The sequence below is a fragment of the Manis javanica genome, chromosome 4, assembly GCF_040802235.1.
Source record: "Manis javanica isolate MJ-LG chromosome 4, MJ_LKY, whole genome shotgun sequence".
NCBI lineage: Eukaryota > Metazoa > Chordata > Mammalia > Pholidota > Manidae > Manis > Manis javanica.
This window is the reverse complement of record NC_133159.1, coordinates 36,897,801-36,925,479: the sequence shown is the minus strand read 5'-3', so window position 1 is coordinate 36,925,479 and position 27,679 is coordinate 36,897,801. Positions and strand designations below refer to the sequence as shown.

Here is a 27,679-nt window from a genome sequence, read left to right as displayed (position 1 = left end):
AAGGACGACTGCTACAGCGAGTGCCAAGAGAATTTAAAAGGAAGCAAGCTCCGTGAGGACGAGCAGGTCCAAGCGGCTTTCAAGAGGCGATCTGAAGCGCAGAGGCTGCTGGTCCTGGGCGGGGGCGTGTGACTCCTAGCAGCTGGGGAAAGGAGGCGGCCCGGGGCACACAGAGCAGCGAGCCCGGAGCGGAGCGGCCAACCCCCTCCTCATTCCCCTCATTCCCCTCATCCCCCCAGCACACACCGCGGCCCCGCCTCGCAGGCTTCTGCCTTCCTCGGTGCCCGGAACCTTGGGCGCGCGGAACCTCGGTGCCGGAACACGGGCGCAGCGGACCCGGGGCGCGATGGAGCGGGCGCGCGGGCTGCGGGCCGAGGCCGGCGAGCCTGAGGAGGAGGAGGTGGGGGAGGCCATGGCTGCCGCGGTGGCGGCAGCGGGTGGCGCGGGCCCGGCAGTCCTGCAGGTAGCCGGCCTCTACCGGGGCCTGTGCGCGGTCCGCAGCCGCGCCCTGGGCCTGGGGCTCGTGTCTCCCGCTCAGTTGCGCGTGTTCCCTGTGTGCCGCGGCTCGGGCCGGCCCTCGGGGGTCGCCGACGGCAGTGGCGTCGGGGCAGAGCTCGAGGCCAACCCCTTCTACGACCGCTACCGCGACAAGATCCAGCGGCTGCGCAGGTGCGGGCCCATCTGGCCGGCGGCGGGCGGGGAGGAGGGGCGGTGCGCGGCCCGCGTTTCTGGTGTATCTGACCCTTTCGGTGCTTACGGCAACCCTGCGAGGGGCCACTATTACAGTCCCCACTCTACAGATGATGAATCTAGGCTCAGAGAGGTAAGGGCGCTTGCCTGAGGTCACACAGCTGTTGTCAGAGCTTAGAGTCTCAGCAAAGCCCTGGCTCTTCCCCAGTTGTCATTGTGCTTTACCTCCCAAAACGCAGAGTTGGACCCTTAGGACAGATCTTATGAAGCAGGCAGTCCTGTCCTCGTTATAGAAGTGGGATAATGGAGCCTTCCAGAGAGGGGTCTTGGACTTGCTCAAGGTCGCATATCAGCTGAGGGCCAACCTAGAACTCAGGTTCCCAGATTCCTGTAGAGCCCTGGCTGCAAGGAACGGAGACTGCCGGGTGGGACCAGGGCATCAAAGAGGAATAGTGCCACAGTTGGATCATCAATTGAACACCTTTTGTTAAGATGTTGAAACAGGATCAGAGAGCAAGAGACCTGCCAGAGTTCACATGGAATTCATCTGACTTGGAATCCAGGTTCCTAACACTACCCCTCAGCTTCCTGGTGAAAAAGAGGAGATTGAGGTGGGTGTCAGGGGGCTGCAGGAGGGTCTGAAGAGTTCAAGTGGAAGGAGCTGAAGGAGATCAAAGATCAAAATTAAAGAGGCTTGGGAGAGAATTTGGCAGGGTAGGCGGACAATTGGCTTATGAAAGGAAACTGAAGACAGTACCTTAACTTCTTTGATTTCTGTCTCATATCTACTGACACAGACTTAATTTTCTCTTCATCACCTCCACCTGGACTGTTGAAATCATCTTCTAGCTAGTCTGCCCCACTTCCAGTCTTGGACCCCTCCACCCCAATCCATCTCACTGCTGCTACAGTAATATTTCTTTAAAAAAAAAAGATGGAGTAAATGCATGAATATTCTTGCTGTCCTTCCAACAGCATTCAGATGTACTCAAGTATTTGTCATCTAAAAACCTTCCCTGAACCTAGATTCCCTCTCAGCCTTGTCTCATTGATCCCTTTTGACACAAGCATCTCAGAAAAGTTGTCTACTCATACTCTGTGTACTTCACAGTTGCCATTTATTCTTACTCAAGAGCAAACAAATGACTGGCTTTACCGTTCTTCGCCATTAGGTCTTTCCATCAACTTTCACACGTAACTGCTGTCTCCTGGAGAGTGAGCTTCCCAAGGCTCCCCACTGACCTCTGGGTAATGTCCATTTTCCTTAGTGTTGCCCACAATGCTCTCATGCTGTAGTACCTGCAGGTGTCTCTGCTTTAGCTATTACCAAAACTTCCTTTGAGCAGTTGGTGTAGCACAAAGGAATAAAGGAAAAAGGTTGGAGGAGAATGTCCCAGGTAAGGGGAGCAGCAGCAGAGGTACAGAGCCATGAAACCACATCAGCCTATTGGGAATGTTTAAGCAAGTTTTCCTCATAATACCTACAGTATATCAGTGTACTTATTTACCTGCCTTTCCCTCACACTAGATAATAGGAAGCTCCTTGAGGTAGAGGCTCTGTCTTTTTATTTTTTGTATCCCCATAGCCCAGCAAGGGCAAGAGATAAGTTTGTTGGGTGAATGAAAAGGAAAGGGGAAAAGTTAAGTCCAAGGAGCTGACTGGGACAAGAATGGGGGAGATGGGAGGGGAAGCTGTGTAGATACAAAAAGGAAAAGAGCATGAGGTTGAAGTAATGAAAAGGGAGATAAAAAAGCAGGACCAAAAAAATGTCAGTAGAACTTGGGCCAAGTTAAGGGAAGAGGCAAGACAAGTGGCCTTAGGGCCCAAGACCAAGCAGGATATCATGAGATATTTTAAAGGGAATTACAGCCCTGATTGGTTAGTGCTGGTGCATACTCACTAAAACGTGGGCTCTGGGAGTGCCAGCCACTGATTTGGGGTGAGCCAACAGCAGGATAAGGCTGTGTGCCCTGCTGACCTCATTCCAGCCCACTGTCTGTTTTTTTACATCACACTCTACTGGGGAATTAGATTTGATCTAGCTCCAGGCCAACAACACTTAGTAGTAGACAAGCTGGAGGGTATCCAGAGAGCAGGTCCACAGTGAGGAAATATTCACACATTACCTATCTAAGAAGGGGCCAAAAAAAAACAGTAAATTTAACCTGAAGAAAAGAAATTTAGGGAGTGACATAATAGCAATTTTTAAGTACTCATATAAAAAGAATTAGACATTTTCTCTTGTCCTAAGGGTGAAAGATACAGAGAGGTTTAGGCTCAGAACATTTTAAAACAAAAGATATCTAAGGCAGGAGTGCACAGCCTAGGCCACCCCCTCCCTCTGAAAACTCGCCATGAAAGCCAAGATGTGGCTATGGACAGTGGCAGCACTGACCTTGGTCCTGGCCCTTGCAGCCCTGCCACACCCTACTAGGCAGGACCCCTGGAGTGACTCTCCACTAAGGAGTTTGCCCACTATGGAGGAGAGGAAGAAGATCTGCCCACATACCTGCAGTGAAGGGGCTGGTATTTATTGTCACCTCTGTAAAGAAGTTTTATAGAAGAGGGGTCCCCTACAGGGCCTTAACCAGGAAGGACTTCACCAGAAAGGTGACCCTAATATCCTTGGATCCTGCAGCCTTCATCCATGATAAATACATGTCTTATGGCCGAGGAACTAGAGTCCCCGTATAATGTCTTCACCAAAGTATACAAAGCCAAGTATCACATCATTGACTACATGGCCTAAATAATTCTTAATAAGGATGGCAGCCCAAACTTGGACTTAAGGCATGCAGACCAGACCCATTTTGAAATAAAGGATAAGTTCTGTGGTTCCATCTGCAGGAGCAGATTCTTTGGAGAAAGGTTCAGGGAGATACTTGGGTGCTAAATGTGCAAAATAGGCTGCCTGAGGCCTCTGAATCACCTGCATCTGAAAAAACAGATGTTTAACTTGGGATGATGGGAAGGTGTTCAAGAGATAGATGTGTTAAAGTAAAAGATTGACACTTATAGGACTGTTATAGTATTCCTGCCTGAAGAGGTGACCCAACAAGATGACTGCAGAGTCATCTTCCCATCTTGAGAATTTGAGATCCAAGTACTCGAGAGTGTAAGTACCTGAGGAACTAAGTTCTGTGTCACCTAAGAGAATATCCTACAGGAGAAAAATATTACACAGGCCCCTTGAGGACTGAGAAGGGTTGAATAACTGGATGCTAGAGAGGTCTCTGTGGAAGTGAAACATGATGCTTTGTTATTTCCAAATCCAAAAAGGCCCAGGTGGTTTAACTTCTGGTTTACTTGTGATCAGGTCTGACCCAGCTGCTTTCGAGTCCCGACTGGAAAAGCGTGGTGAGTTTAGGAAGCAGCCAGTGGGGCACTCCAGGCAAGGTGACTTTATCAAATGTATGGAACAGAAGGTAAGAACTGCCCCTTTTTGTGCCGTTGGCTGACTAGTGCTCTACCTGCCATCCCGAGCCCTTCTCCTGGGAGTGGGCTCATTGATGGTTGGCTGGGTGAGCTGAACATAGCCCCTCTCTACTCAGCTCAGTCTCCATCCTGCTTTTTCTGGCAAGGTGCTGTGGTCATGGTAGAGAAATAGGGGGATGAAAAGAGTAGTCCCTGTTGCCAGGGGATGCAGTCAAATGGTTAGAGCAGGGCACATAGAGGCAGTGGGCTATAGGGATCTGGGGGCAAAAAAGTGCTTAATAGCTGTTATCCTCAAACAAGAATCAAAAGCTGGGGAAAAGCATCTTGAAGGCTGTGTATAGGAAAATTAATCCAATACAGTGCTTTTCAAATGTTTTGAGCATGACTCACTGTAAGAAATATATTTCACATTGTAATTCAGTGCACACGTATGTATAAGATTATAACTGAAACAAAAATTTTACAAGGAAATGCTTTTAATACATTCAATGCACTCTTACTATTTTATTTTCACCTTTTAAAACCTTTGGCCATAATCAACTAAATTGAATTCACAGCTTATGATCTGTAAAGTCCTAATGTAGGTGGTACAGAGAACAAATTAGAGTGGGAGAGTCTGAAGCCAAGGAGAACATGCCATAAGGCAGGTGTGTGCTTTGTGGGCCTGAAATAAGGTAGTCACAGTTGGGAATCTACATTGTGTTTCAAAGTGAGAGATGTTTATTTTATTTGGAGAATAACTTTTCTTGCCTTGGGTATCCCTAATTTTAAGGGAATCCATTGAGGCTTTTAATAACAGGTTGGACACTAACATGAACAATATTCAATGGGTTAATCATTGCGAAGTTGAGCAAATTCAACCTCTGTGACAGGCATAGTTTACAACTTTATGTGAACAAACAGCTCTCTGCTGCAAATATTTTAACAAATGTAAAATCTTATATAAGCATTTAAGTCAATAACTCTTGGGAATATTACTGTATTATAAACTTTCAGTATGATATGGGAAAGCTCTTTGCCCCCTTTTGAAAATAGACGTAGAAATTCAACTCTGTGATGACAAAATGCAGAATAAGTAAAGACTTAGTTTAAATCCTGGCAACTCTTAGGTAAATACTCACTCACTGTTTTTCTTAGCTAGAAAAAGGCTAATGACTAACGGCTGCATTCCCAAAGCCTTTTCTTTACTTTGAGTTATTGGTTCCCTACCAAGTAAGACTCAACATCATCACCTTTTTATGAAAAAATTTTTCTTTTCTAGCTTAAAATGATATGTAGACAATATAACCCACCTACACACTAATTTCAAGGGGGAAAAAATCAATATAATGCCCTAACTAATATAAAGCAAAACGTTTTTTAATAAAATACCTATTTCAGTGTGCAGTGTGCAGGTTCTTGGGCATGCAGTCATAATGCTTTCACCTATATGTGGAATCACCATGGATTCATAAGCAGCAAATGCTGACTGGTATATGGATATTGAGCTGGTAATTATAAAAATTCCCAAACCATGAGTAGTGTTGTTATCGGTGACCCACATGAAATTCCACAATGTACATTCTTCTTTCAAGTTATATAATAGTTGCATTTCTGAAAAATTCAGTGTTTATTAAAAACACAGAAAAAGAGAGTTAGATTCTAGGCCCAGGTTTTTCACCTACAAGGATATCTGGCCAGGCATTGAGAAGTTGTGCAGGCTGAGAAAAATTTTTAGTTTTATAGAGCTTATTGCAAAATTGCAATTCCTTGCCACCCCTGCCCCTCTCATAAATGTAGGTGTTACCATCCAGTCAATTATTGTGGTAACAAAAAACTTGTCCCCATAGATTCCCAGAGCATCCATAGAGGAGTAGTAAAGTACCATTTAAATTTTTTATTAAGTGCTCTTGAGATTTTTGGCACATAATTTTAAACTATAATTTTAATTACCTAATTTCATTGGTTCTAAAGCCCACATTTTTTTTACATTTTAACATCTAAGAACCTTAAAATTGATGTGATATGAAAGTACTGTTATTGTTTAATTGGCATCATTTTCTGATACATAAAATAATGGTGCTTCTTAAGATCAGTTGGTATCTTAGGTTAGATAAAATGCAATAAACTTATACTTGGAGCTTAAATTTTTTATTTCTATAAGTGAAAATGGAAACAAATTGATTGGAGGGACATTATGACAAAAGAACACTCTGGGCTTAGTGATTGAAAGGTAAAGGCAGCTGTGCAAATAGAGGGTTTTTGTTCTGTTTTTACAATACAGCTGAAGGTGAGTGGTATAGAAATGAAATCAATTCTCTCTCTTTTGAACAGTTTATGTAGGAAGGAAAGGCTACAGTAGGGTGCTGCCAATGTATGGGTGCACGACCAAAAAGACTAGGGTGTACCCAATAGGTTTTTCTACACCAGGCTTTTGTCTAATTTGTGGGTATAAGTTCTATGGGCTTCATTTGTGAAAGATTTTGGTTCATTAAAGCACAGAATAATGCAAGGCAGGGTTTTATACAGAAAATGTTTTTCAGCCTCAGAATCCCAGTTGTAGATTGTACTCCTTCTGAAAGGCATGGTCTTAAACTGAAAAATATGAGTGAAGACCCAGAACAACCCATCTTAACTATCAGAAACAACTTGAAATAGAATTTCCTGACTGGCCTTTATCAGAGATAGTGGGCTAGTAGAGCACATAGTCACTTTTAGTTGTTTGTATCCTTTTTGAAGGAGTAGTCTGATTTGATGGAGGGAATATTAAGTACTGGAAAAGACTCTACAGTCTACTGAGGATGCCTGCCTTCAGAACTGCTGTCACAGATAAGAAGCAGCCTTGAAAAATATGATTCCATTTCTCACCACCTCTGTGGCTCAGTGTGAAAGCAGATGAGAGGGCAGAGCACAGGAAACTCAAACAGACCTCATTCTGGGAAGAAGTCCCTCATATCCATGGTGGCAGGTATGGAATGGACTCCTCTCAGTACTGGTAGATAGTGGTTACTAATAAAGAAATCCTTTCTCATCTCAGTATCTCAGAAGCTCAGCCAAAGAAAAGTTATCTCACAAACAGTAACTCTTAGAATATTGTGTACTGTGTAGAGTGGATAGAAATAAGTTCTCAGGTGCAAAATTGCTAAATGAGGTAACGGGCACATCACCTAGTCTGGTGGTCTTTTTCTTTTGAGTAAAGTATAAATTAATGTTCCTGTCTCATGTATTTCAGACAGACACCTTGGGGAAACAGCCTATGAGCAGAGGATTTACTAAGGACAAGGTAAGTTTCTAATTAAATATCCAAGTCTTAAGTCACATGGAACATCTATAACAAGAGGCTACAGATTTGGACCTATACTGAGGTTCAGTGATTTTTTATTTTTCCAGCGGTGAAGATGAGAAGTATGAATTTCTATGAATTTCATAGAAGTATTTCTATGAATTTTTGTGTCCTTGATATGACCCTAACATAGTGTGGGTCTTGGGGGTGCTAGAGGAAATATGATAACCTTCTTTCGTATAGGAAGTAGTAAAAGAAATAAAAATAAAAACATACTAATCCTCATTTGATGTGCAAATAAGGAGCCACCCCTGATAGAATAGCAGTTCCATTAAAGATAACCAGATGTCCTTCTCTTACCAGCTGCAAAGTGCTGCCGTGCTCATTGGTGAGGGTGGAGCATTTGGGAAGTATCTACAGATACTCTCTGGGAATAAAATTGTGAAAACCTGCCTGGGCTGGGGGCTCACTTCTCTGAACTTGCAAGTTATCTTATACTTGTTCTCTATTGAAGATTTGCTTCACTGTCATGTTTCTAAAGGCTTACAGATAGAGTTAAGCTGTTTTATTTTTTAAATTGTGGGTGTTAATTGCCTTTTATTTTCTCTTGCAGACTCTCAGTTCAATCTTTAATATTGAGATGGTGAAAGACAAAACTGCAGAAGAAATAAAACAGGTAATGAATGAAAATAAGTTAGGATACTTTATGAAAATATGTGCTCTGTGAACTGAATCTGGAAGTAGAAAGGAGCATACATTTCCTGACACCTCTTTCTAGCCAAAATGAAAGGTGGTCATAGAAAGCAAAAATGATGAATTACATGAAAAATAGTGGCATAAAAATACTCATCTTTCTTAGTCTCACTTCTCTGTATCTGATCAACGCATTTCATTCTTGTTGCTCACATCTTATTTAAAATCTATGGTGGTGGTGGTGGCTGGGGGACACTGAGGGAATCAGAATCAGGGAGTACCCATTCACCTCTAACACCACTTGCTCTCCCGCTCAAGCTCCTCCCTTGGGTCTCTCACAGTCAGGGTAAATAAATCAATCAGTAAAATCATCTCTGCTCCAAGATGCCTGTACTACTTTCCTAAATAGGTTTCCCTCATTTCTCCCATTCCCCCTATCATGTCCTCAACATCTGAGTCCTCTTAAATTCTGCTTTCATTAGGGAGAAGCACAGTATACTACTTAAGAACACAAACTTTACAACCAGAACCAAAGTTTTAAGTCCTAGCTCTGCCACTTACTAGTTGAGTGACTTTGATAAGTTGATGAACCTTTCTGGTCCTTAGTTTCTCTATATACAAAGTGAAGATAATAATATTACTTACCTCATAGAATTATTTGTAGAATTAAATGAGTTAATATTTGTAGAGCACTTAGAACAGTGCCTGGCCCAGAGTTAGTGCTATATTTGAGTTTTTAAGTAAATGAATAAGAATAAATATTATGTTAGTAACCTACTCACAAATTTCAATGACTTCCTATATTCCTTTGCTTGATATTCAGTCTTCCGGTATTATAAGAACTTTACAGGAAGCCACCTTGACGTGTTCAAAGGACTCATAATCTGTCCTGCCTATGTGGTCATACCATATACTTTGATTTGCATTGCTGTTTATATTTTCATATCTGTGGATTTTTTTCTAATTAGACTATAATAAGTTTATTGGCTTTCCCTGTAGTTCCATGAATTATATTTTAGGTATATTGAGAGAATCAAAATAATAATAAAAGTAGTATACTGTGTATCAAATACTGTACTTAGTGCCTCAAATGCACTATTTTATTAAATTCTCATAACCACCTTTTAAATAGGTGCTATTATTCCCAATTTACAACTGAGGAAACTATAACTTAAAGAGATTAAATAATTTAGTCAGTGGTAGAACCAGGACTCAAACCTTTTTTGGGAAGTTGTGCCAATTGCCATGGGCTTCCTTTTAGTGCTGTATCATTCACTGAATGCCTATTAAATGTCACGTTCTATGCCAGACACAGAAATAAATGAGAGTCTCCTACTCTCAAAGAGTTTCAGCCTAGTGGGAGGACAGACACAAAAACAAATAAGAACAGCACAGGGTTCTAACTTACGTTAATAGAGGCTTATGCAAAGTCTCAAGGAGACCTCAAACTGCCTTTGGAAAGGAATCCCAATAGATAGAGGACACCAAGCATGTCCTTTAGGGGAGAGAGGAGCCAGGCCCAGGAGGCCTGATCATATGACAAATATCATTTAGACATACAGACCTGTAATTTGATGTGTTCATTAAAATAATTTTGAGTAACTAAGGTCAACTATGTTAGGAAAGATCTATCAGTCTCATAAATTTCAGTGTTGATTCTTAAACTACGAATATAAGTTAAAAAAAAAACAAGTGGGATATGCTGTCCTTAAAATGACAAGACATTGTTTTGTCATGAAAAAAAAAACAACAAAGCAACTTTAGGCTGCACTGCTAGAGCGATTTGCCCAGGCCCTAGGAGATAATAGTCCTTCTGTGCTCTCTGTCGGTTAGGTCACACTTTGATTAGTATCTTCAGTTAGGGGCCCCCATTTTAATGGAAGTGTTGACAAAGGGAGCAACTCTATAGGAGGATGACCCATTCTTCCACACCAGCTCACTCAGATACCTTAGCTGTGATGCCTTCTGCAACTTACGCCTTTGCTAATACTGTCATTCTCTGCTTAGAATGTATCTCTTCTATCCTACCTGTTTATCTTCCCAGCCTCCCTGTTTACCTGGCTAGTTTCTGATCATTTTCAGGATACAGCTCAATTGTCCCTTTCTCCTGTCCTCATTCCCTAACTTGAGTTAAGTACCTCCTTGTTGCTCTCAGAGCACCTTGGCTCTGGTTTGTATTGCAGCTCTGTTGTGGTAAGCACAAACCCACATTTCAGCTAGGCTTCACAACAGTTCTGTGAGATTGATGTTATTGCTATTTTATTGAGGATTATATTGATGTTATTTAGTGATTTTCAGTAATTTTCCCAAAGTACCATAGCCAGCAAATGACTGGAGCTGGTATTTGCATCCAGGTCCACCTGACTCCAAACCTTGGGTTCTGAATGAGTGATATCCTGGTTCTCTGAGAAGGCCCACAATTGGTTTTGTTTTGGGGAATGAAGAGAGAAGATATAAAAAAAAGAACCTTTTATATACAGGCACATGTTGAGAGAAATAATTAACAAGGCATAGAATTCATTCATCTGATAGAAATTTGTTATTAAGAGTTACAGTTTAATCATCTAGAAGAGTAGATGGTATTAAATCTTTTTTATAATCATCTTCTAGTAATAAAAGCATTACATTGGGTTTTCCTCCCTGTTATTAAGTAGCATATTACTCTGGGCAATGAAAGCTGTCACCATTCTTGGTGCATGTTGAAAAGATTAGCCACATGTCACAGACAACCTCTCCTTTTTTGTACAGATTTGGCAGCAGTATTTTGCAGCAAAAGATACAGTCTATGCAGTTATTCCCGTAAGTAGTTTGGAGGGGAAAATGAAAGTGATACAGCATGAAGGTCAGGGCTCTAACCTTAGCAGGCAGTTGCCTTTACTTTACCCATGTTTATTGCCCCTTGAGAACTTACATTTATAGCTCTGAGGGCTTTTATTATGCCCTGAGCACCAAAGATTGGAAGCTCCAAATGGTATATTTATGGCTCTTGTTTTCCCTCTTTCTGGTTTAGAAATGTCTCTTTGAGTCAAGTCTCTGACAAGGGAGCACAGTGTAAGTTCATGTTGCGGAGCAATTTCCAAATGTCTTTTATTTCTTTTTGGTGTTTTCTAACCAAGCTGTTTGAATTTAAGATAGGGCCTCTAGCATAGCTTTCTTCCCTTCTTGTCTATAAGTGACCTATACCTGAGCTGACTTGGAGCCTCCACCTAGTCTTTTCTGGCATTTCCCCTTAGCAAGTGGCATTTTCTTGTTTTGTTTTGTTTTTCATTCTTTCTTGAAATTACTGTCTTGGAAATAGTCATTGGCTACTGCTCAACCATTGAGTTCTGTGACTGGGAAGGGGTCCTGCTGGCTTCTGGTTTAATGTACTTCTGCTGACTTCTACAATAAGAAAGCACTTGATGTACTGGGTTATCAGCCAGTTCTTTAATTGTTCTTCTTCTCCAAAGAGGAACTAGCTTAGGTTAAGTTTATATCAAGCACACCAATATATACTGAGTTTACAAGTGTAAGTTTAAAGTTAAGGAGACAGAAAAATAAAGCCAGGCCTCTTGGTTGTTGAGAGAATATTGCTATCTTTTTTTTTTTCTGTCTTTTACACATCTGTGCCCTTGCCCTTGATGAGTTCAACAGCTGAAAGGATCTGCACTTTTCGTATTTTAGATGTCTAATCTGAAACTTTGAGCCAGCCTTCTTAACTCTCCCTTGGACAGACTTCATGACCTCGTGTCTCTGACACTCAGCAGAGTACCCTGGAGAGTTGGGGCATTTGGAGTATCCACTCTTCACACGTAATTCTGACATTGAACAGCAAAGTGTACTTCTGGTTTTTTCTCTTCAGGAATTTGAAATTTGTTTTAGTTCTTTAGTTCTAGAGTTCAGTCTTGGTGAATTTAAATGTGATTATGGACTTCTATGTTTTCTTATTTTTGAATTTTATTCTTTTCTTACCTCCAGGAAGAAAAGTTTGATTTGATCTGGCACCGGGCTCAGTCCTGTCCGACAGTAAGTTTCCAATGATCATATGAGGATTGCTTATCAGTGCTGCCAAATAAGACTGTTTTCTAGACAATCTCTTCATACTCCGTATTATCTCACATGTTATAGTGCTCTGTTTATTTTTAAAAGATGCTTAAATGTTGATTGTACTGATAAATGAGATTTTTCAACCTCTTGAAATCATGTGGGGTTGGCCCAGTTGATCCTGGCTTTTTAGCTCTCTGACACATCTCAGCCCTTTCTGATGTGGATTTTAATCTGTCAGTATAAGTGAATGTTGGAGGCAACACCAGAGACCTTAATATTTTCAACCTCCTTTAAGTTTCTGTTTTATTGACAGTTCCTTTCAGTTTTGGCCATGCTATCCTGATTATATGTGCCTAAAAGGAATTATGAGATTGTTGCTGGAGTAATGAGCTGCCAGAAGACCAAAGGGAAAGGGAATTGGTGAGGTGGACCAGCTGACTTAGCGTCGGTAATAATTTCTAGGATTCTCAAAATTTCTCAAACATTAACTGAAGAAAATAAAAAAGCATTTAAATAAATAGAGAGATATACTGTGTTCATGGATTAGATAGCTAAATATTATTATCATTTCTCCCAAAATTGATCTCTTCATTAAATATAATCCCAATCAAAATCCCAGTAGGCTTTTTTTTTTTTATAAAGAAATTGACAAGCTGATTTTTAAAATGTATTTAGATATCCAAAGGACCTAGAATAACAAAACAGTTTTGGAAAACAAGAACAAAGTTAGAGCACTTATATTACCTGATTTCAAGGTGTACTACAAAGCTACAGTAATGAAGACTCTAGTACTGGCATAAACATAGACATATAGACTAGTGAAACAGAACAGAGAATAAAGAAATAATCCAACATATGTATAGTCAGTTATCTTTCAGCAAATGTAAATAATGGGGAAAGGATAATCTTTTCAACAAATAGTATAGAACAATTGGATATCTATATGCAAAAAAAAAAAAAAAACGAACCTCTACTCTTACACTGTATCCAAATATTAACTCAAGATAGATCACAGATGTAAACATGACTTCTAGAAAAAACAGTCATAGATTGAATCTTAATGATCATGGATTTAGTGATTTAATGATCTTACATTGAATCTTAGTGATCTTGAGTTTGGCAAAATAATTCTTAAGTATGTCACAAAAGCATGAACTATAGAAGAAAAAAATCAATAAATTAGATTTCATCAAAATGGAAATTTTCTATTTGTATACCTATGTTCCTAGCAGCATTAGTCACACTAGCTAAAAGGCAACCCAAGTGCCCATTGATAGATGAATGGATAAACAAAATGTGGTATATACATGTAACAGAATAGTATTCAGCCTTAAAAAAGAAGGAAATCTGACACAGGCTACAGCATGGATGAACCTTGAAGAATTATGCTAAGTAAAATAAGCCAGTCACAAAAGGACAAATACTATGTGATTCCACTTAAATGCATACCTATAATAGTCCAATTCATAAACAGAAAGTAAAATGTTGATTGCCAGGGCTTGGAGGGAAGGAGATAGGAGTTATTTAATGGGTATAGAATTTCAGTTAGATGATGTGAAAACGTTCTGGAGATGGGTGATAGTGATGGTTGTGTAACAATGTAAATGTACACTGAATTGTACACTCAAAAATAGTTAAAATGATAACTTTTATGTATATTTTACCACAAAAAAATTAAGATTTTCTACTTTTCAAAAGATATGAAAGTGAAAAGATAAGCCACAGACTGGGAGAAAGTATTTGTAATACATACATTGACAAGTGACTTGTATCTAGAATGTATTAAAAACTTACAACTTAATAATGAGAGGCTAGGCAACCCAGTTAAAAAATGGGCAAAAGATTCAAACAATTCACCAATGAAGTAGAATGGGCAATAAGCACCTGAAAAAATGTTCAATGTCATTAATCATAATGGAAATTGGAAATCAGAATTACAGATACCACTAGAATTCTAGACTAAAATTTAAAAACTGACCATACCAAGTATTGATAAGGATGTGGAGAAAATGAAATTCTCAAAGACTGCTATAATGTAAAGTGGTATAACAACTTTGAAAAACAGTCTAGCAATTTCTTTCAAAGTTAAGCATATATCTGCCATACTAAGCCATTCTTCTCTTAGATATTTTCCCAAGAGAACTGAAAGCATATGTCCATATAGTAACTTGTACACAAATGCTCATAGCAGCTTTATTTGTAATACCCAAGTACTGAAAAACATTAAAATCTATCACAGGTGAATAAATAAATAAATGGAGGGGGGTGTATGTGTACATACACAATGGAATAATAATCAGCAGTAAGAAAGAATGAACCATTGGTATATGTAACAACATGGATAGATTACAAAACAATTAAATGCTAAGTGAAAGAATCAAACCAAAAAGAAGTACAGATTCTATGATTCCATTTATACAAAATTCTCAAAAATGCAGACTGACCAGTAGTGACAGGAACCGAGAGAATCAGTGGTTGCTTAGGGACAGTTAGGGAAAGAGAGGTCTGAATTACAAAGGGACTCTTGGAGAAACTTTTAAGGTGGTATGTTCGTTACGTTGATTATGGTAATGTTTTCACAGTATGCATATGTCAAAACTCATCTAATTGTATACTTTAAATGTGTGCAACTTAACTATACTTCAAGTATACCTCAGTAAAGCTCTAAAAAAAAATTTTTTTCCCTAACAAGGCATCAGCTACTAGATAAGGCATTGAGGTCATCTCATCTAATAATAACATGGAGCCTGGGTGATTAGCAATAAGGAGACAGTTCTCTGACTAATATACACTGGGCTGATTGTCCTTTGTCTTATTCTGGCACCATTCTCTTCTCCACTAGTCCCCAATTCTAAACATCCCAAACATGAAATGAATCACTTCTTGGTGTTTAGAGCCATACTCAGATGATAGAATATCAACCTCAGGTGATGGAATATATAGTGATTACAGTAATTGGAACAAAAGTTAATTCAGCAATATTAGAAAGTTTAGAAATTGAACAAGATCTAAATGTTCACCAATAGAAGAGGTGATAACTTACAGTAAATTTCTATAGTAGAATCAACACAATAAGTGAAAATTAATGAGTTAGTTACATATCAACATGGATAAATTTCAGAAGTATAATGTGAAGTGAAAAAAGGAAGTTGTGAAGTATACATATAGTTGATAAGATTTAAGTTTAAGTTTTTAAATACACAAACTACTATTTCTTATTTATGAATATACACATACACTAAAAGTATAAGAACATGAAAGGGAATGATAGATACTAAGTGCAGAATAGATATTACTCTGGAATGGGATGAGAAAGGGTTACAGAAAGAGCTTCAGTTGGGTCTCTAATGCTCTTTTTTTTGTACAGGATAAGAAGTATATGAGTGTTTATTTTATTATCACATATGAATTCATAATTTTAAAAAGTTTTAAAAACCAAACATTAAAGAAATGGAGTGAATAATATAGGTGGTTGGATGTAGAGCAAATGATTTTATTTATCCATAAATCTTGTGTGTTTGTTTCCCACAGTTTCTGTGTGCACTACCAAGAAGGGAAGGTTATGAGTTCTTTGTAGGACAGTGGACAAGTACTGAACTCCACTTCACTGCACTTATAAATATTCAGGTAGGTGGTTTGTGCTCATGCCCTAAAGGAAAGAGTCCTACCCCTTTGTAGGACTCTGAGCCCTTGCTAAGGCTCTAAGACACAGAATATCTACCAATTACCAGCAGTATTTTCTGTGCTTTGATGAATTGTTGTACTTCGTATGATGGGCTAGCTTTGTAGGCCCTACTGAATACCTCGAAATTGGAAAAGACCTCAAAACATTCTCTGACTACTTCTGGCTCTCTCCTGTCTCTTCCCCAGGCCTCTGTAGTATTTACTGCATGTGCCTTATTTAACAAATATGGGTTATTTATGATGGTTATTTTTTAACCTTAAAGTAGGCTCTACATCTTACATGAATTTTATTAACCAAGTCAGCACTTTACAACGAACTAGATGAATAGTCTCCATTCCATAGATGTTTTGTTTGCCTCCCTCCTTCCTTTCTTTTCCTTTGTTTTATTCCCAAATATTGGATTAAAAAGTTTGATCCAAAGAGTTTGAAGCTTTTAAAATAAAAGTTAATATTTTTTTTTCACTTATTATCTTTTTATTTTTATGTTTAGTAAAAATTTGTTACATACAAAAAATGTATGCAACATATTTGGATGTTACAACATATAATAATAAAAGGACCCTTTATGAACAAGCCACCATACTTAAAAAGGAGAATACATGTATATTCATATATTCCTTTCTTTTCATCTTCCAGTTTCTTCTTCCCAGGGTAACTACCATCCTGAATTTTTTATTTATTTATTTATTTTTTATTTTTTTTGAGAGGCCATCTCTCATATTTATTGATCAAATGGTTGTTAACAACAGTAAAATTCTGTATAGGGGGGTCAATGCTCAATGCACAATCATTAATCCATCTCAAGCCTAATTCTCGTCAGTCTCCAATCTTCTGAAGCATAACAAACAAGTTCTTACATGGTGAACGAATTCTTACATAGTGAATAAGTTCTTACATGGTGAACAGTACAAGGGCAGTCATCACAGAAACTTTCAGTTTTGATCACGCATTATGAATTATAAGCAATCAGGTCAAATATGAATATTCATTTGATTTTTATACTTGATTTATATGTGGATCCCACATTTCTCCCTTTATTATTATTATTATTTTTATTTTTAATAAAATGCTGAAGTGGTAGGTAGATACAAGATAAAGGTAGAAAACATAGTTTAGTGTTGTAAGAGAGCAATTGTAGATGATCAGGTGTGTGCCTGTAGACTATGTGTTAATCCAAGCTAGACAAGGGCCTTAAAACATCCACGGATGCAGAAGATTTCTCTCAAAACAGGGGGGGTGAGGTTCTAAACCTCACCACTGTTGATCACCAATTTCTCACCTGATGGCCCTCCTGCGACTGTGCCTGTCTTAGGTTGTTCCTCCCTTGAGGAATCTTACCCGTCTCTGGCTAACCAGTCATCTTCCGGGGCCATACAGGGAGATGTAAAGTTGGTAAGTGAGAGAGAAGCCATATTGTTTGAAAAGGTTAGCTTTTTACTTCTTTGCAGATTTATGCCCTGTGGCTTCTATGCCTAGCATAAAAGTTAATATTTTAAATCAGCTTATAAGGAGGATTGACATCCTATATTTGGAGGCCACATCTGGCAAAAGCAACGGTGTTTTATACTGGATTTGAAGTTGGGGTAAGGAGAGGGCAAAATAGAATGAGGGTTTGTTCACATGACTGTATCTTTGTGATATTAAAAAACTGGATTGTGTTTATTAAAAAAAGAAAAATGAAATGAAAATGAATAGAGTGAGGGGGCAGCTTTCACTTTATTATTTTATAATTCATCCAACAATCATTTATTGGGTGAACACATAATAACCAGCATTTCATGTACTTACTGTGTACCATGTGTTTTATGTATATTATGTCAGTTAGTCCTCAGAAATATCCCATGAGATAGTTACTATTATTATTTCTACTTACAGAGTAGAAAGTGTACTCAAAAATTAGTCCACACTTCTGAGTGGTAGAGGTTTAATTGACTTTAGTATTGGCTCCAAAGTCTGTGAACTTCAGCATTCTGCTGTTTTATTTTGTTAGAAACTGTGCTAGGACTTGGAAACTATGAGACAAGGTCCCTGCCCTATGAAGCTCTCACACGAGTATAGGGAGAAGATCCAGAAGCATTATTATGATCAAAACAATCAATCTGTCTGACATCTGGGAGAACTATTAAGCTGAACTATTAAGAATACCCTAGCAATAGTTAGGTATTGATAATTAAAAGGACTCTTGTTGAGATTTAGAGATGAAATCCAGAGATTCCATCTTTTTTAATGTATAGTTGTTTGCGCCTATCCTATATGAGGGCTTTAGCTTTGAACTCAGCCTCTTTTACTGGTCTGGACTAGATCTAGTAACCACTGCCCTGTTCATCCTTCATGAAACTATGATGTTCCCATTCTTCTTTTCCCCTTACCTCCCACCCAGATTATATTTTAAAACTGCACATTATAAATCTAGCCCATGTGCAAACTCTCCAGCTGTTTGCCACAGCTTAAAAGAGCTCAGTCTTCAGAGCCAGCCAAGGGGAGTAGATTTCAACTGTGAAATGCACTAGTCCATAAAAGTGGCAATTACACAGGCATATTGCTTTCTTTAGATTTGATTTGGTAGCTGCTTGTGCCATTTTGTTTTTAAATATATGGCCATGATGAAGGATTCACTGCCTACTGTAAACATTTTCTGGGAAAAAAGCCAACCCTTTTTCAGTTGAAGACACAAATAACAGTGTGCAAACTGTCAGTTTCACTGTGCCTTGGCAGGCCTGACCATCCCCCCACATAGCAGTCTTCCAAATCACTAGTCGCCATAGGGGCTGTTAAGAGCCAGAATTTTCTGCAGACTCTATTGCTCTGAAATTGCAGTTTTGCTATGGTGGTACCTTATTGAACCTTGATAAGTGTTCCTTCTTACAGACCCGAGGAGAATCTGCAGCCAGTCAGCTGATTTTATATCACTACCCTGAACTTAAGGAAGAAAAGGGCATAGTGCTGATGACAGCAGAAATGGATTCCACATTTCTGGTAAGAATCAACTTTTAGCTCTTGGATTTACAGTGGCCCTGAAGGAGTTACTATTCTACCAAAGCTTGTGAGAGGTAAAATTCCAAAGACCTCCATGTACTTGTTTCTTACTTAAATTTGACAATAATTCTGTCTTGCTCAAGCTCTTCCAATTTGAAGTTAGAACAGATCCAGTGCAATTTTGAAGTCCAAAAGCCCTGAAAACAAGGTTTTTTCATAACTCATTTGGTCACAAAACCTTATCTGACATACACTTCTTTGGTATCTTCACTTAGCTGGTGTAAGACTACAAACAGTCCTTATAATCCCACTTGGTGTGGAATATTCATGCATTTTACTAGGAAAGTATTCATGTGGTTTGATTATGGGGAGTTGCATAATACACAGTTATATAGTATCTATACTTTTTACCTTTCTGAAATCTAGTAATTCTGTCTTCAAGGCACATCTGGCCCTAGGGATTTCAGGTGAGAGACTGTGAACAAGTAAATGGCTTCTTAAGTGTGGGGAAGAGTTCAAAGTCTAAAATAGTTCTCAGTCTTTTATCTTCCTCCATACTGTTCACATGTACAATATTCATCATACATAGTGATTCCCCCTCCTCCTTTTCCCATTCCCTGGGACAGAGCATCAGCCATATGCCCACGGGTAGTGATGCCTATTGGGTTTGTTCTCTTTGCTCTCCACAACCAGGGGCAGTTTTATGATCACTGTACAGCCTGTCTAGTCCTTGTTCATTTCAGTCTCATTTCTCTCATTTATCTGGCAGCATTTAAGTTCAGGATGTGTTTAAGCAGTGGGTATTTTAGTGCCTCGCCCCCCTGATACTTGCCATTATAACACCCACTTATTCTTCCTCTGTCTCTTACCAGCTGCATACAGGGAAGGAAAAAGTGATGGTATTCAGTTAGTATCTCACAATAGCAGTAAGCTCTAAGTCTAGGACACATTTGGGACTGTACTTACCTGTCTATCATCCCTGACATTGTTGAGTCCCATTTTCCCCATTCTTTCCACCCATCACATTCAACTGGAAATCACCCAAAATCCTGTCCAGAAGAATGGAGTTTCCATTCACTGATTTAGAAAGATCTCAGGGGGAACAGGTTTGGGAGGAAGATCAGAAGCTCAGTTTTGAACACATTAAATCTGAGATGCCTATTAGATATCCAAATAGTAGGCAGTTCAGATACATGAGCCTGGAGTTCAGGGAAGAGGGCTAGGCTAGAGATATAATACAGGATTTTCAGCATACAGACTCTCATTTAAAGCCATGAGACTGAATGAAATCACCAAAAAACTAAATGAAGATGGAAAAGAGAAGAGGTCTAAGAACTGAGCCCTGGAGAGATGAGGAATCATCAGCAAGAAGATTAAAAAGGAACAGTCAGTGAGGTGGAAGGAAAACTAAGATGGTAGAATGACCTGAGCTAAGGTAAAATGTTTCAAGGAATAGGGGGTGCTCAGCTGGCCAAATATCACTTGCTGATAGGACAAAGAAGATGAGAACCGATAATTTACTAGATTTCACAACCCAGAAGTCACTGGGGACCTTTATAAGGGCACTTTCAAAGGAGTGGTAGGATAAAAGAATGATTGGAGTCATTCAAGAGAGGATGGAAAAAGAAATTAGAAAGAGTAAGCATCAACAAGTCTTTCAAGGGCTGTTTCTGTGAGGGAACAGAAACTAGGGGAGTTAGCTAGATGTGGAAAAGTGAGGACAAGAGTGTTTTCTGTTTTGTTCTAAATACGAGAGATAACATATTTGTATGCTGATGAAAGATCCAGTAGAAAGGGAAATACTGATAATTCAGGAGAAAAAGGGGAGAATTGTTGAAGTGGTATATTGGAATGGGTAAATCTGAAAATGAGGGGTTAACCTTTACCAGAAATACCACAGGAGAGAAGCCAGGGTACAAGGACACAAATACAGTTAATGGATAGCAATGGTGGTGGTTTGAAGTTCTCTCCAGATTGCTTAGTGAAAAGAAAGATCATCAGTTGAGAGTGGGATGGAAGAATAGATATTGGACATTTGAGAGGAAAAGAGAAAGTAAAGTTATCTAGGACAGGAGTCAGCAAACTATAACCTGTGGGCAAAATCCAATCCCCTGTCTGTTTTTAGAAGGCCCGTCAGTTAAGAATGTGTTCTACATCTTTAAATAGTTGGAAGGAGAAAAACTGAAGAAAACAAAATTTCATGGCCTGAGAAAAGTGTATGAAATTCATATTTCATTGTGTTTTATTGGAACACAACCATACTTACCATTTGCATATTATCTGTGGCTGCTCTAGCTCTACAACAGAGTCGAGTAGCTGTAACAGAGACCATAGGCCCTGTAGAGCCTAAAATATTAACTATCTATGCCTTTACAGAAAGTGTTTGCCAACTTGTGATCTAGGAAAATGAAAGACAGAGTGGCTGTGCAGGTGGAATACAGGCATAGAGAGAGGGCTGAGAGTTGGACTTAACCAGGGTTATGGGTTAGCCGCTGGTATAATGAAGGAAGGTAGAGACCAGGAAGTTAACGGTGAATGTAAAAGAAGGATTATAATTATTGGCCATGGAATGCAAACTGGATGAAGAGGGAAGTGAAAACATGAGGAAGGTTAAAGACAGTAAGAATTGTGAAGCCTAGTGGAGTTAAAGAATTTTTTAAGTTGGGAATGAGCTTAAAAAATAGGAAATGGTAGACAGAGTGTGGGTATTTCATAATGAGATTTGGAGGGGATATAGTTACTAATAATGACAAGTTTTAAGATATGACCACAGGAGTAACATAGAGATTGTACTTTATATTCTGGGCTTCAGCAAAGCACAACATTAAAAATCCATATTAAAAATGGGCTCTAGAGGTCAGAGGAGGTCCTTTTTGCTTTGGCATTTTCACCACCTCACTCTGGTGGTCTTAAACTGCTGCATAGTTCCCATCACTAAAATTTGCTTCCTGGCCTTACAACATTCAACAGCATACCAAACAACAGACATTAACCTTGTATAAATCAACTTGACTGTGAGTTTCCAGTGTAGTACAGGACTAGACATGTTAGAATTTATTGAAGAGATACATGATTCAGAGATGGGAAACTTAGAAATGTAATATAAATATATACGATCCCCTGCTACTCATACACGAGTGTGTACTTTAGGCATAGTATTTCCCAATATAGTAAAGCAAATGAATAGAAACATATGGGAACTAGAGGGGTCTTCTGAACTAATTAACTTTAATGCTGAAAATTTAGTAGAATATTCAAAAACCTTATTTGGTTCCATGTTCAAATGATTTCATTGTAATGCACTGAGTGCTAGGATAGAGACATGCACAGTATGGGGTGTCCCTGCCCTTCTATAGAAGGAAGACTTCCTAGACATGACATCTGGGCTGAACCTCTAAAAGCAGGAATTTAGCCAGATAAAGAAAGGGGCAGCGGGAAGGGGTATGTTCCAAAAAGAGGAAAATAGCAAAAATTAAATGCTAGGAGGCATAAAATGACTTGAGGTATTGCAAACAGTTTGGTATCACTGGTATATAAAAAAGGGGGCTTTGTGGGTGGTATTTAGAGGCTTGGCTTTATCCTGAGTGCACAAAAGAGTCATTTGAACAGGGAGTGATCCACAGAGTTGGAGTTCAAGACCATAAACCTTAATTATTTGCTTCCAAAATATTTTTTAGTTCTAGCTTGGTTATTGTGATCTTTTAGAAGACAGTTGCAATAGACCTGGCAAGAGGCGATGAAGACCAGAACTGGAGCAGTGGTATTAGAGATGGAGGAATAAGAATAACCCAGAAATGTATAAGGAGTAAAATGGGCAAGACTTGGGTAAACTGTAACTATGAAGACTGAAAGAAAGGGCGGAATCAGGCTTGTTAATATACCTCCTTCATGAGCAACACAAGGAATTAATATGTTTATCTTCTTGGGTCTTAGAAAGGGAGAAGACTACTGCTCATGTTGAGTTAAGAGAACAAAAGGCAGAGGGTGAATGGTGTGGGTGGGAATAATATATAAATATAAAACCCCAGCATGTAACAGCTAAACAGATGAGGGGACCAGATGCCCCTCCACAGAGCCCCTGGAACTCTGCAATTTGAACAGCACTGTTGTAGAGTGTACACAGTTGAAATTCCCCTTCCTCCACCATCCTAAGCCTCATGAAAGTTCATTATCAGAGTCTCTACAGTTCAGGGTCTCAGACAATGGTGGTAGCTGCCTCAGATTATGGCAGTGCACTTGCTTTGGAAATGATTTGTTCTTGGGGCATGTTTGAGAATAAAAAATGTAAAATTGTTGAAGTGGAATTATTGACCTTGATCAATCTTAAATATCTTGCCCCACAAGAAACACTGTCAGGGTGAGGTGGAGGGATTACCAGTCTGGGAGTCCAGAGGTCTGGTGCTTGGCTCTGCCACTTGCTGGCCACATGACCTTGGGCCCATCTCTGAACCTCATTTGCTTTGGTTTGCTGGCCTATTCAATGAAGAATGGATGATCTCTGAGGCCCTTTCCAACTCTAAAATTCTATTGAAATAGCCAGTGTTTTGGAAGAAGGCTTTTGATTGAAGATCTAGTCTCAGAGATTAGTGCTTACTGGTGAGAAATGACCTAGAAACCCCGTGGGAGGGAATGGAGGTAAAGCAAACTGTGGTATTTATAAACCCATTTTCATCATTCTGTAGCTAAACATAGCATACTTTTGACAGTTTTAGTGGGAATTTTCCATTATCTTTTGGCCATGTGAACACAGTGATAATGAGTAAGTGCCTCTGACCAGCTAGAACTAGAAAATGTATAGCAAGCAAAAGGAAGAGTTGTTGGAGGTTCTTCCGTATAGTTTTGAGAGTGTGGCCTAGTCCTGACCCTACCTCTCCCTCTGTTGTGTAGAGTAGTCTGGTCACCATTTTTCCCTGCTACTGAGCTTTAGAGAATGTGGTCCCTTCTCTTCCCTGGGGCTTTACTCGTTGGTTGGGCGGGTGGGTGGTTGGTTGCTTGGTTGGCTGGTTGGTTGGTTGGTTATAAATGGTTGCATAGCAATTACTACAAAACTTAATGGCTTAAAACAACAAACACTTAAACCTCACAGTTTCTGTGGGTCAGGAATCCAGGAGCAGCATAGCTGGTGATTCTGGCTCAGAGTCTCTTGAAATTGTCAATATGTTGGGTAGGGCTGCAGTCATCTGAAGGCTGATTGGGCTAGAGAGTCCAACTCCAACCCCCATTCACGTGGCTGCTGGCAGAAGGCCTCATTTCCTTGCCAACTGGCTTCTCTGTAGGACTACTTGATTGTCCTCATGACTGGGCAACTGGCTTTCCCCAGAGCAAATGGTTTAAGAGAGATAGCAAGGCAGAAGCTACATTATTTTAGTGATTTAGTAGCAGAAGTCATTCTCCATCATTCCACCATAGTCCATTTATTAAGATACAAGTCACTAAATACAGCCTACATTCCAGGAAAGGGAACCTAGGTCTCCATCAAAGGGAGGAGAGTTGTAGAATTCATGGACAAATTGTAATACCACACAGTCAGCTTTAGCACTATTTTCTAGTACCACTAGAGGTATTGGGAACAGGTTTCATTGAGGAGTATGTCTGGTTGGTCAAGAACTTAGTACTCACTCACAAACTGGGTCTTGGAACTGGGTATTACTGCTCTTTTTTTCCCTTGAGATATACTTAACAGTTACTAAGGAACTGAATGAAGAGGGAAATTTTAAACATATTCATTAATTTATTCAGCAGACATTCACTGGATGTCACCATGTGCAGGGATGTAAAGCAAGCACATACTCTGAAGAATTCATACTAGGGAAGCCAGACAAAAAGAAAAAGAGGGGGAACGGCAGATGCAATACAGTTTGATAAATGCTATTATAGAGGTAAGATGGAGTGATTTGGATATACAGAGAAAAGGGTACCTAACCAAGACTTGGATATCAGGAAAGCTTTCTAGAAACAGTGGCTCCAGGGTGGTTTTCCCACCCACCACAGGACTGACACAGAGCTTTGTGGCCCTGTTGAAGGAAAAACCTCACTATTGTTTTTACCTTACAGAATGTTGCTGAGGCACAGTGCATTGCCAACCAAGTTCAGCTTTTCTATGCCACTGATCAGAAAGAGACCTACGGGTTAGTGGAGACCTTTAACTTCAGACCAAATGAGTTCAAATATATGTCTGTCATCGCTGAATTGGAGCAAAGTGGACTGGGAGCAGAACTGAAAAGTGCCCAGAACCAGGATAAGACTTAGAGCTGGAAGGGTTGGCTTACAATCTCAGCCCTGGATAGTCTAGAGCCCACCCACCTGCTTGAACTCTTGGGAGCTGAGCATCTCTAATGAGTCGCCCTATATGCTTTATTGCAAGTGGTAATTGTGGAGGTGAGCCCTATTACTTGATGTTCAGGAATGAAGGTACCCAAACACTCTGATAATTATCTCCCAGCACACTTGAGGTTTCATTTTTAAGTGTTTGAGGTCATCAACAGAGAGAGCCAAGGATCCACATGATGGTTGACTATTTTACACAATGTAACTGCATTTGCTTTCTGGCCATTCTGACTGCACAGCTCCCAAATGATTAGTTCTTCCTCTTTATAAACTTGTGACAGGATAATAAGCTTGAAGACCTGCTGTAGTTAGATGTGGGCTTTACATACTCTTCCCATACACCACTTGACTGGCCAAAGGCATAACCCAAATATTCTGTTTAGACTCTAGAAAACCAGACTCTTCCAGAATGTTGCGGCGGCACTATGCATTGCCAACTAAATTCAGTTCTTCTGTGCCATGGATTATATTGCCATCAGGATTAAGACTTCATCTAGAGTTCCCTTTAGTGTAGCTAAGTGTCAGTAGATTTCAGGGACAGTTAAACACACAAGGACTGTGCCTGCATATTTTTAAACCATAGTTTGTGGCACCTGCTTCTCTAAACTCCTTTAGAAGCTATGTATTTAGAAGGGGTGAATCAATGCAGTGTAAATAAATTAACACTTTCGAAAGGAGAGGATCAATCTAGATTTGCATGTTGTTGTTTTTTTTAACAATTCTAAGCCCTGCCAGTATTATATAAAAAAGTGGGTGGAAGCAGATGTTCCAGATTGGGTTTGGGGAAAATGTAGCAATAAAATAAAGTCTGGCTTACAATCTTTGTTACACTAAACAGTGAAATCTAAACTATGTGCTGTCTGTACTGTCAGTGCTGTGGGCTAATTTGACCAAGACTCATCTTTGGACTCAGCAGTTGCCTGAAACGCCAAAAATCAGAAAGAAGCTCCAGCACTGAAACTTCCATTGGGTTTGTATTGTCACTGTTTTGACTCCAAGTTCAGGGACAGAGAGGGTGGTAGTTACACACCAGCCTTCTGAACCTGAGGCCCCAGGGCTTCCCTAGCATCGCTGTCAACCACCTTTACTGTGCCTCTCTTTCCTTGATCCAGTGTGCTCCACTTTGCTGCTCCTGCCTAAGGTTTGGTTGTATGATACTAAATATAGTGAGTGGGAATATAACCAGTATTTGCAGTTTGTGTGTGCGTGTGTGTGTTTTCTTTATTACAGAAGACTTTTTATAGGTTGGGCCTGTCCCCAAGCTCTTTAAATGAGATTGGACTTCCCATTATTTTCTGAGCTGTGTCTATTTTGTACTTCTGAGTCTGTGTATAGAAAGAGACAGATGGTGTTTACCCTGGAAAAACTGCTGTCCTTTCACAGTTTCTCTAAAGGTTGAGCTGTTGCCTAATGCAAAATCTGGACCTATTTCTGGTCCTGACAGTTCCTCTTCTGAGAAACTTGAATCTGGATGTTTTGAATCCCAGGAATCCTTGACTTCAGGTGGAGTTGCTTTCATGGATATCCAGTTAAATGTTTGCTTTTCCCTCTAGATGGGTACAGTTTTTAGCCATAGTACATTTCTGTAACAGCTCCACTAAAAGGTCAGAAAATGAGGGGAAAAGAACTCGCTGCTCGTTTTTTGGCTCCTCCCAGCTTTGCCCTAAATCCCACCTGCAAAAGAAGGAATCCATGGACAGTTACATTGGATATGATCAAAGTACCATCAGGCTGTTCTTTATATTTACTTAGCAAGATCTGGCAAAGAACTAAAGGAAAATTGTAACAATTGGTAAATTTGTCCCCTGGTGCAGCATGATATTACAGCAAGTGGACAGGCTTTAGAGTTAAATGAGTCTGGGCTCAGACATCAGTGTTGTGATTCATTAGCTCTATACTGTTGAACAAATTATTTCAACTCTCTCTTTATTCATCTGTAAAATGGGGATAATATCTACCTCATAGGATTATTGTGAGAACTAACTTACATATAGACTACAGTAGAGCTTAATAAATGTCAACTCTCTTCCTCTTTTCTCCTTCCCCTGCCTTTCATTAAAGACAGATTCGCATTTCAGATGTGCAGATTTGTCTTCATTCCAGTTTAAAGAACAAACTTTATCTCAGGTTCTCAAACTTTAAATCGCAGTAGAATTACCTAGAGTGCTTAAAAGGTAAATTCCTGGGTCCCAAACCCCAACCTGCTGAATCAGTCTTTGCAGAACTTGCTGGGAATCTGCATTTGCTATATGTCCAGATGATTCAGATGTAGGTAATTCACCAGCCACATTTGGAGAACCATTGCCTTCTCTGTTCTTCATCAAAATGCCCATTAGCCAGATCTTTCTTTCCTAGGGACATTAACCATAGGATCAGGTTCCTCTGCTCTGCACTTCCGTTGTTGGTCCCTTTTGTGTACTTTATGTTATATTTATTTATTTAGGTATCTTTTTTCCCCTCTAGACTGTGAGCTCCTTGAGGGCCAGGGTCTAATCTCCATTCCCAGTGCCAAGGACATGGCCTGGAACACAGAAGATACTCAGTTGTTTGTTGAATAAATACATGACATGGATTTTAACCAAAA

At 39.6% G+C, this 27,679-nt stretch overlaps 1 protein-coding gene across 4 annotated transcripts; it reads left to right on the top strand.

Annotated features, from left to right (window-relative positions):
* Positions 1 to 143: 143 nt before the first annotated feature.
* Positions 144 to 27,679, top strand: ATPAF1 (ATP synthase mitochondrial F1 complex assembly factor 1). 4 transcript variants are annotated; one of them, XM_037021833.2, is made up of 10 exons: positions 144 to 669; positions 4,008 to 4,116; positions 7,338 to 7,388; positions 8,002 to 8,064; positions 10,830 to 10,880; positions 12,039 to 12,086; positions 15,639 to 15,734; positions 18,661 to 18,768; positions 24,823 to 24,896; positions 25,968 to 27,679. In XM_037021833.2, exons 1-10 carry the CDS (start codon positions 347 to 349, stop codon positions 25,978 to 25,980), a joined length of 936 nt encoding a protein of 311 aa, XP_036877728.2. In that variant the 5' UTR covers positions 144 to 346; the 3' UTR covers positions 25,981 to 27,679. The 4 variants fall into 4 exon arrangements, with proteins under 4 accessions (XP_036877728.2, XP_017528296.3, XP_017528295.3 ...); XM_017672806.3 differs by having other exon boundaries at positions 146 to 669; positions 24,823 to 27,679; XM_073233885.1 differs by lacking the exon at positions 144 to 669 and adding an exon at positions 1,917 to 1,938 and having other exon boundaries at positions 24,823 to 27,679.

What these genes read in the sequence shown, in the direction of transcription:
- ATPAF1 (XM_017672806.3), top strand. Translation starts at nt 347, where the DNA reads ATGGAGCGGGCGCGCGGGCTGCGGGCCGAGGCCGGCGAGCCTGAGGAG. An exon ending in AAGATCCAGCGGCTGCGCAG is followed by an intron (nt 670 to 4,007) that starts GTGCGGGCCCAT and finishes ACTTGTGATCAG; the next exon opens with GTCTGACCCAGCTGCTTTCG. An exon ending in TCAAATGTATGGAACAGAAG is followed by an intron (nt 4,117 to 7,337) that starts GTAAGAACTGCC and finishes CATGTATTTCAG; the next exon opens with ACAGACACCTTGGGGAAACA.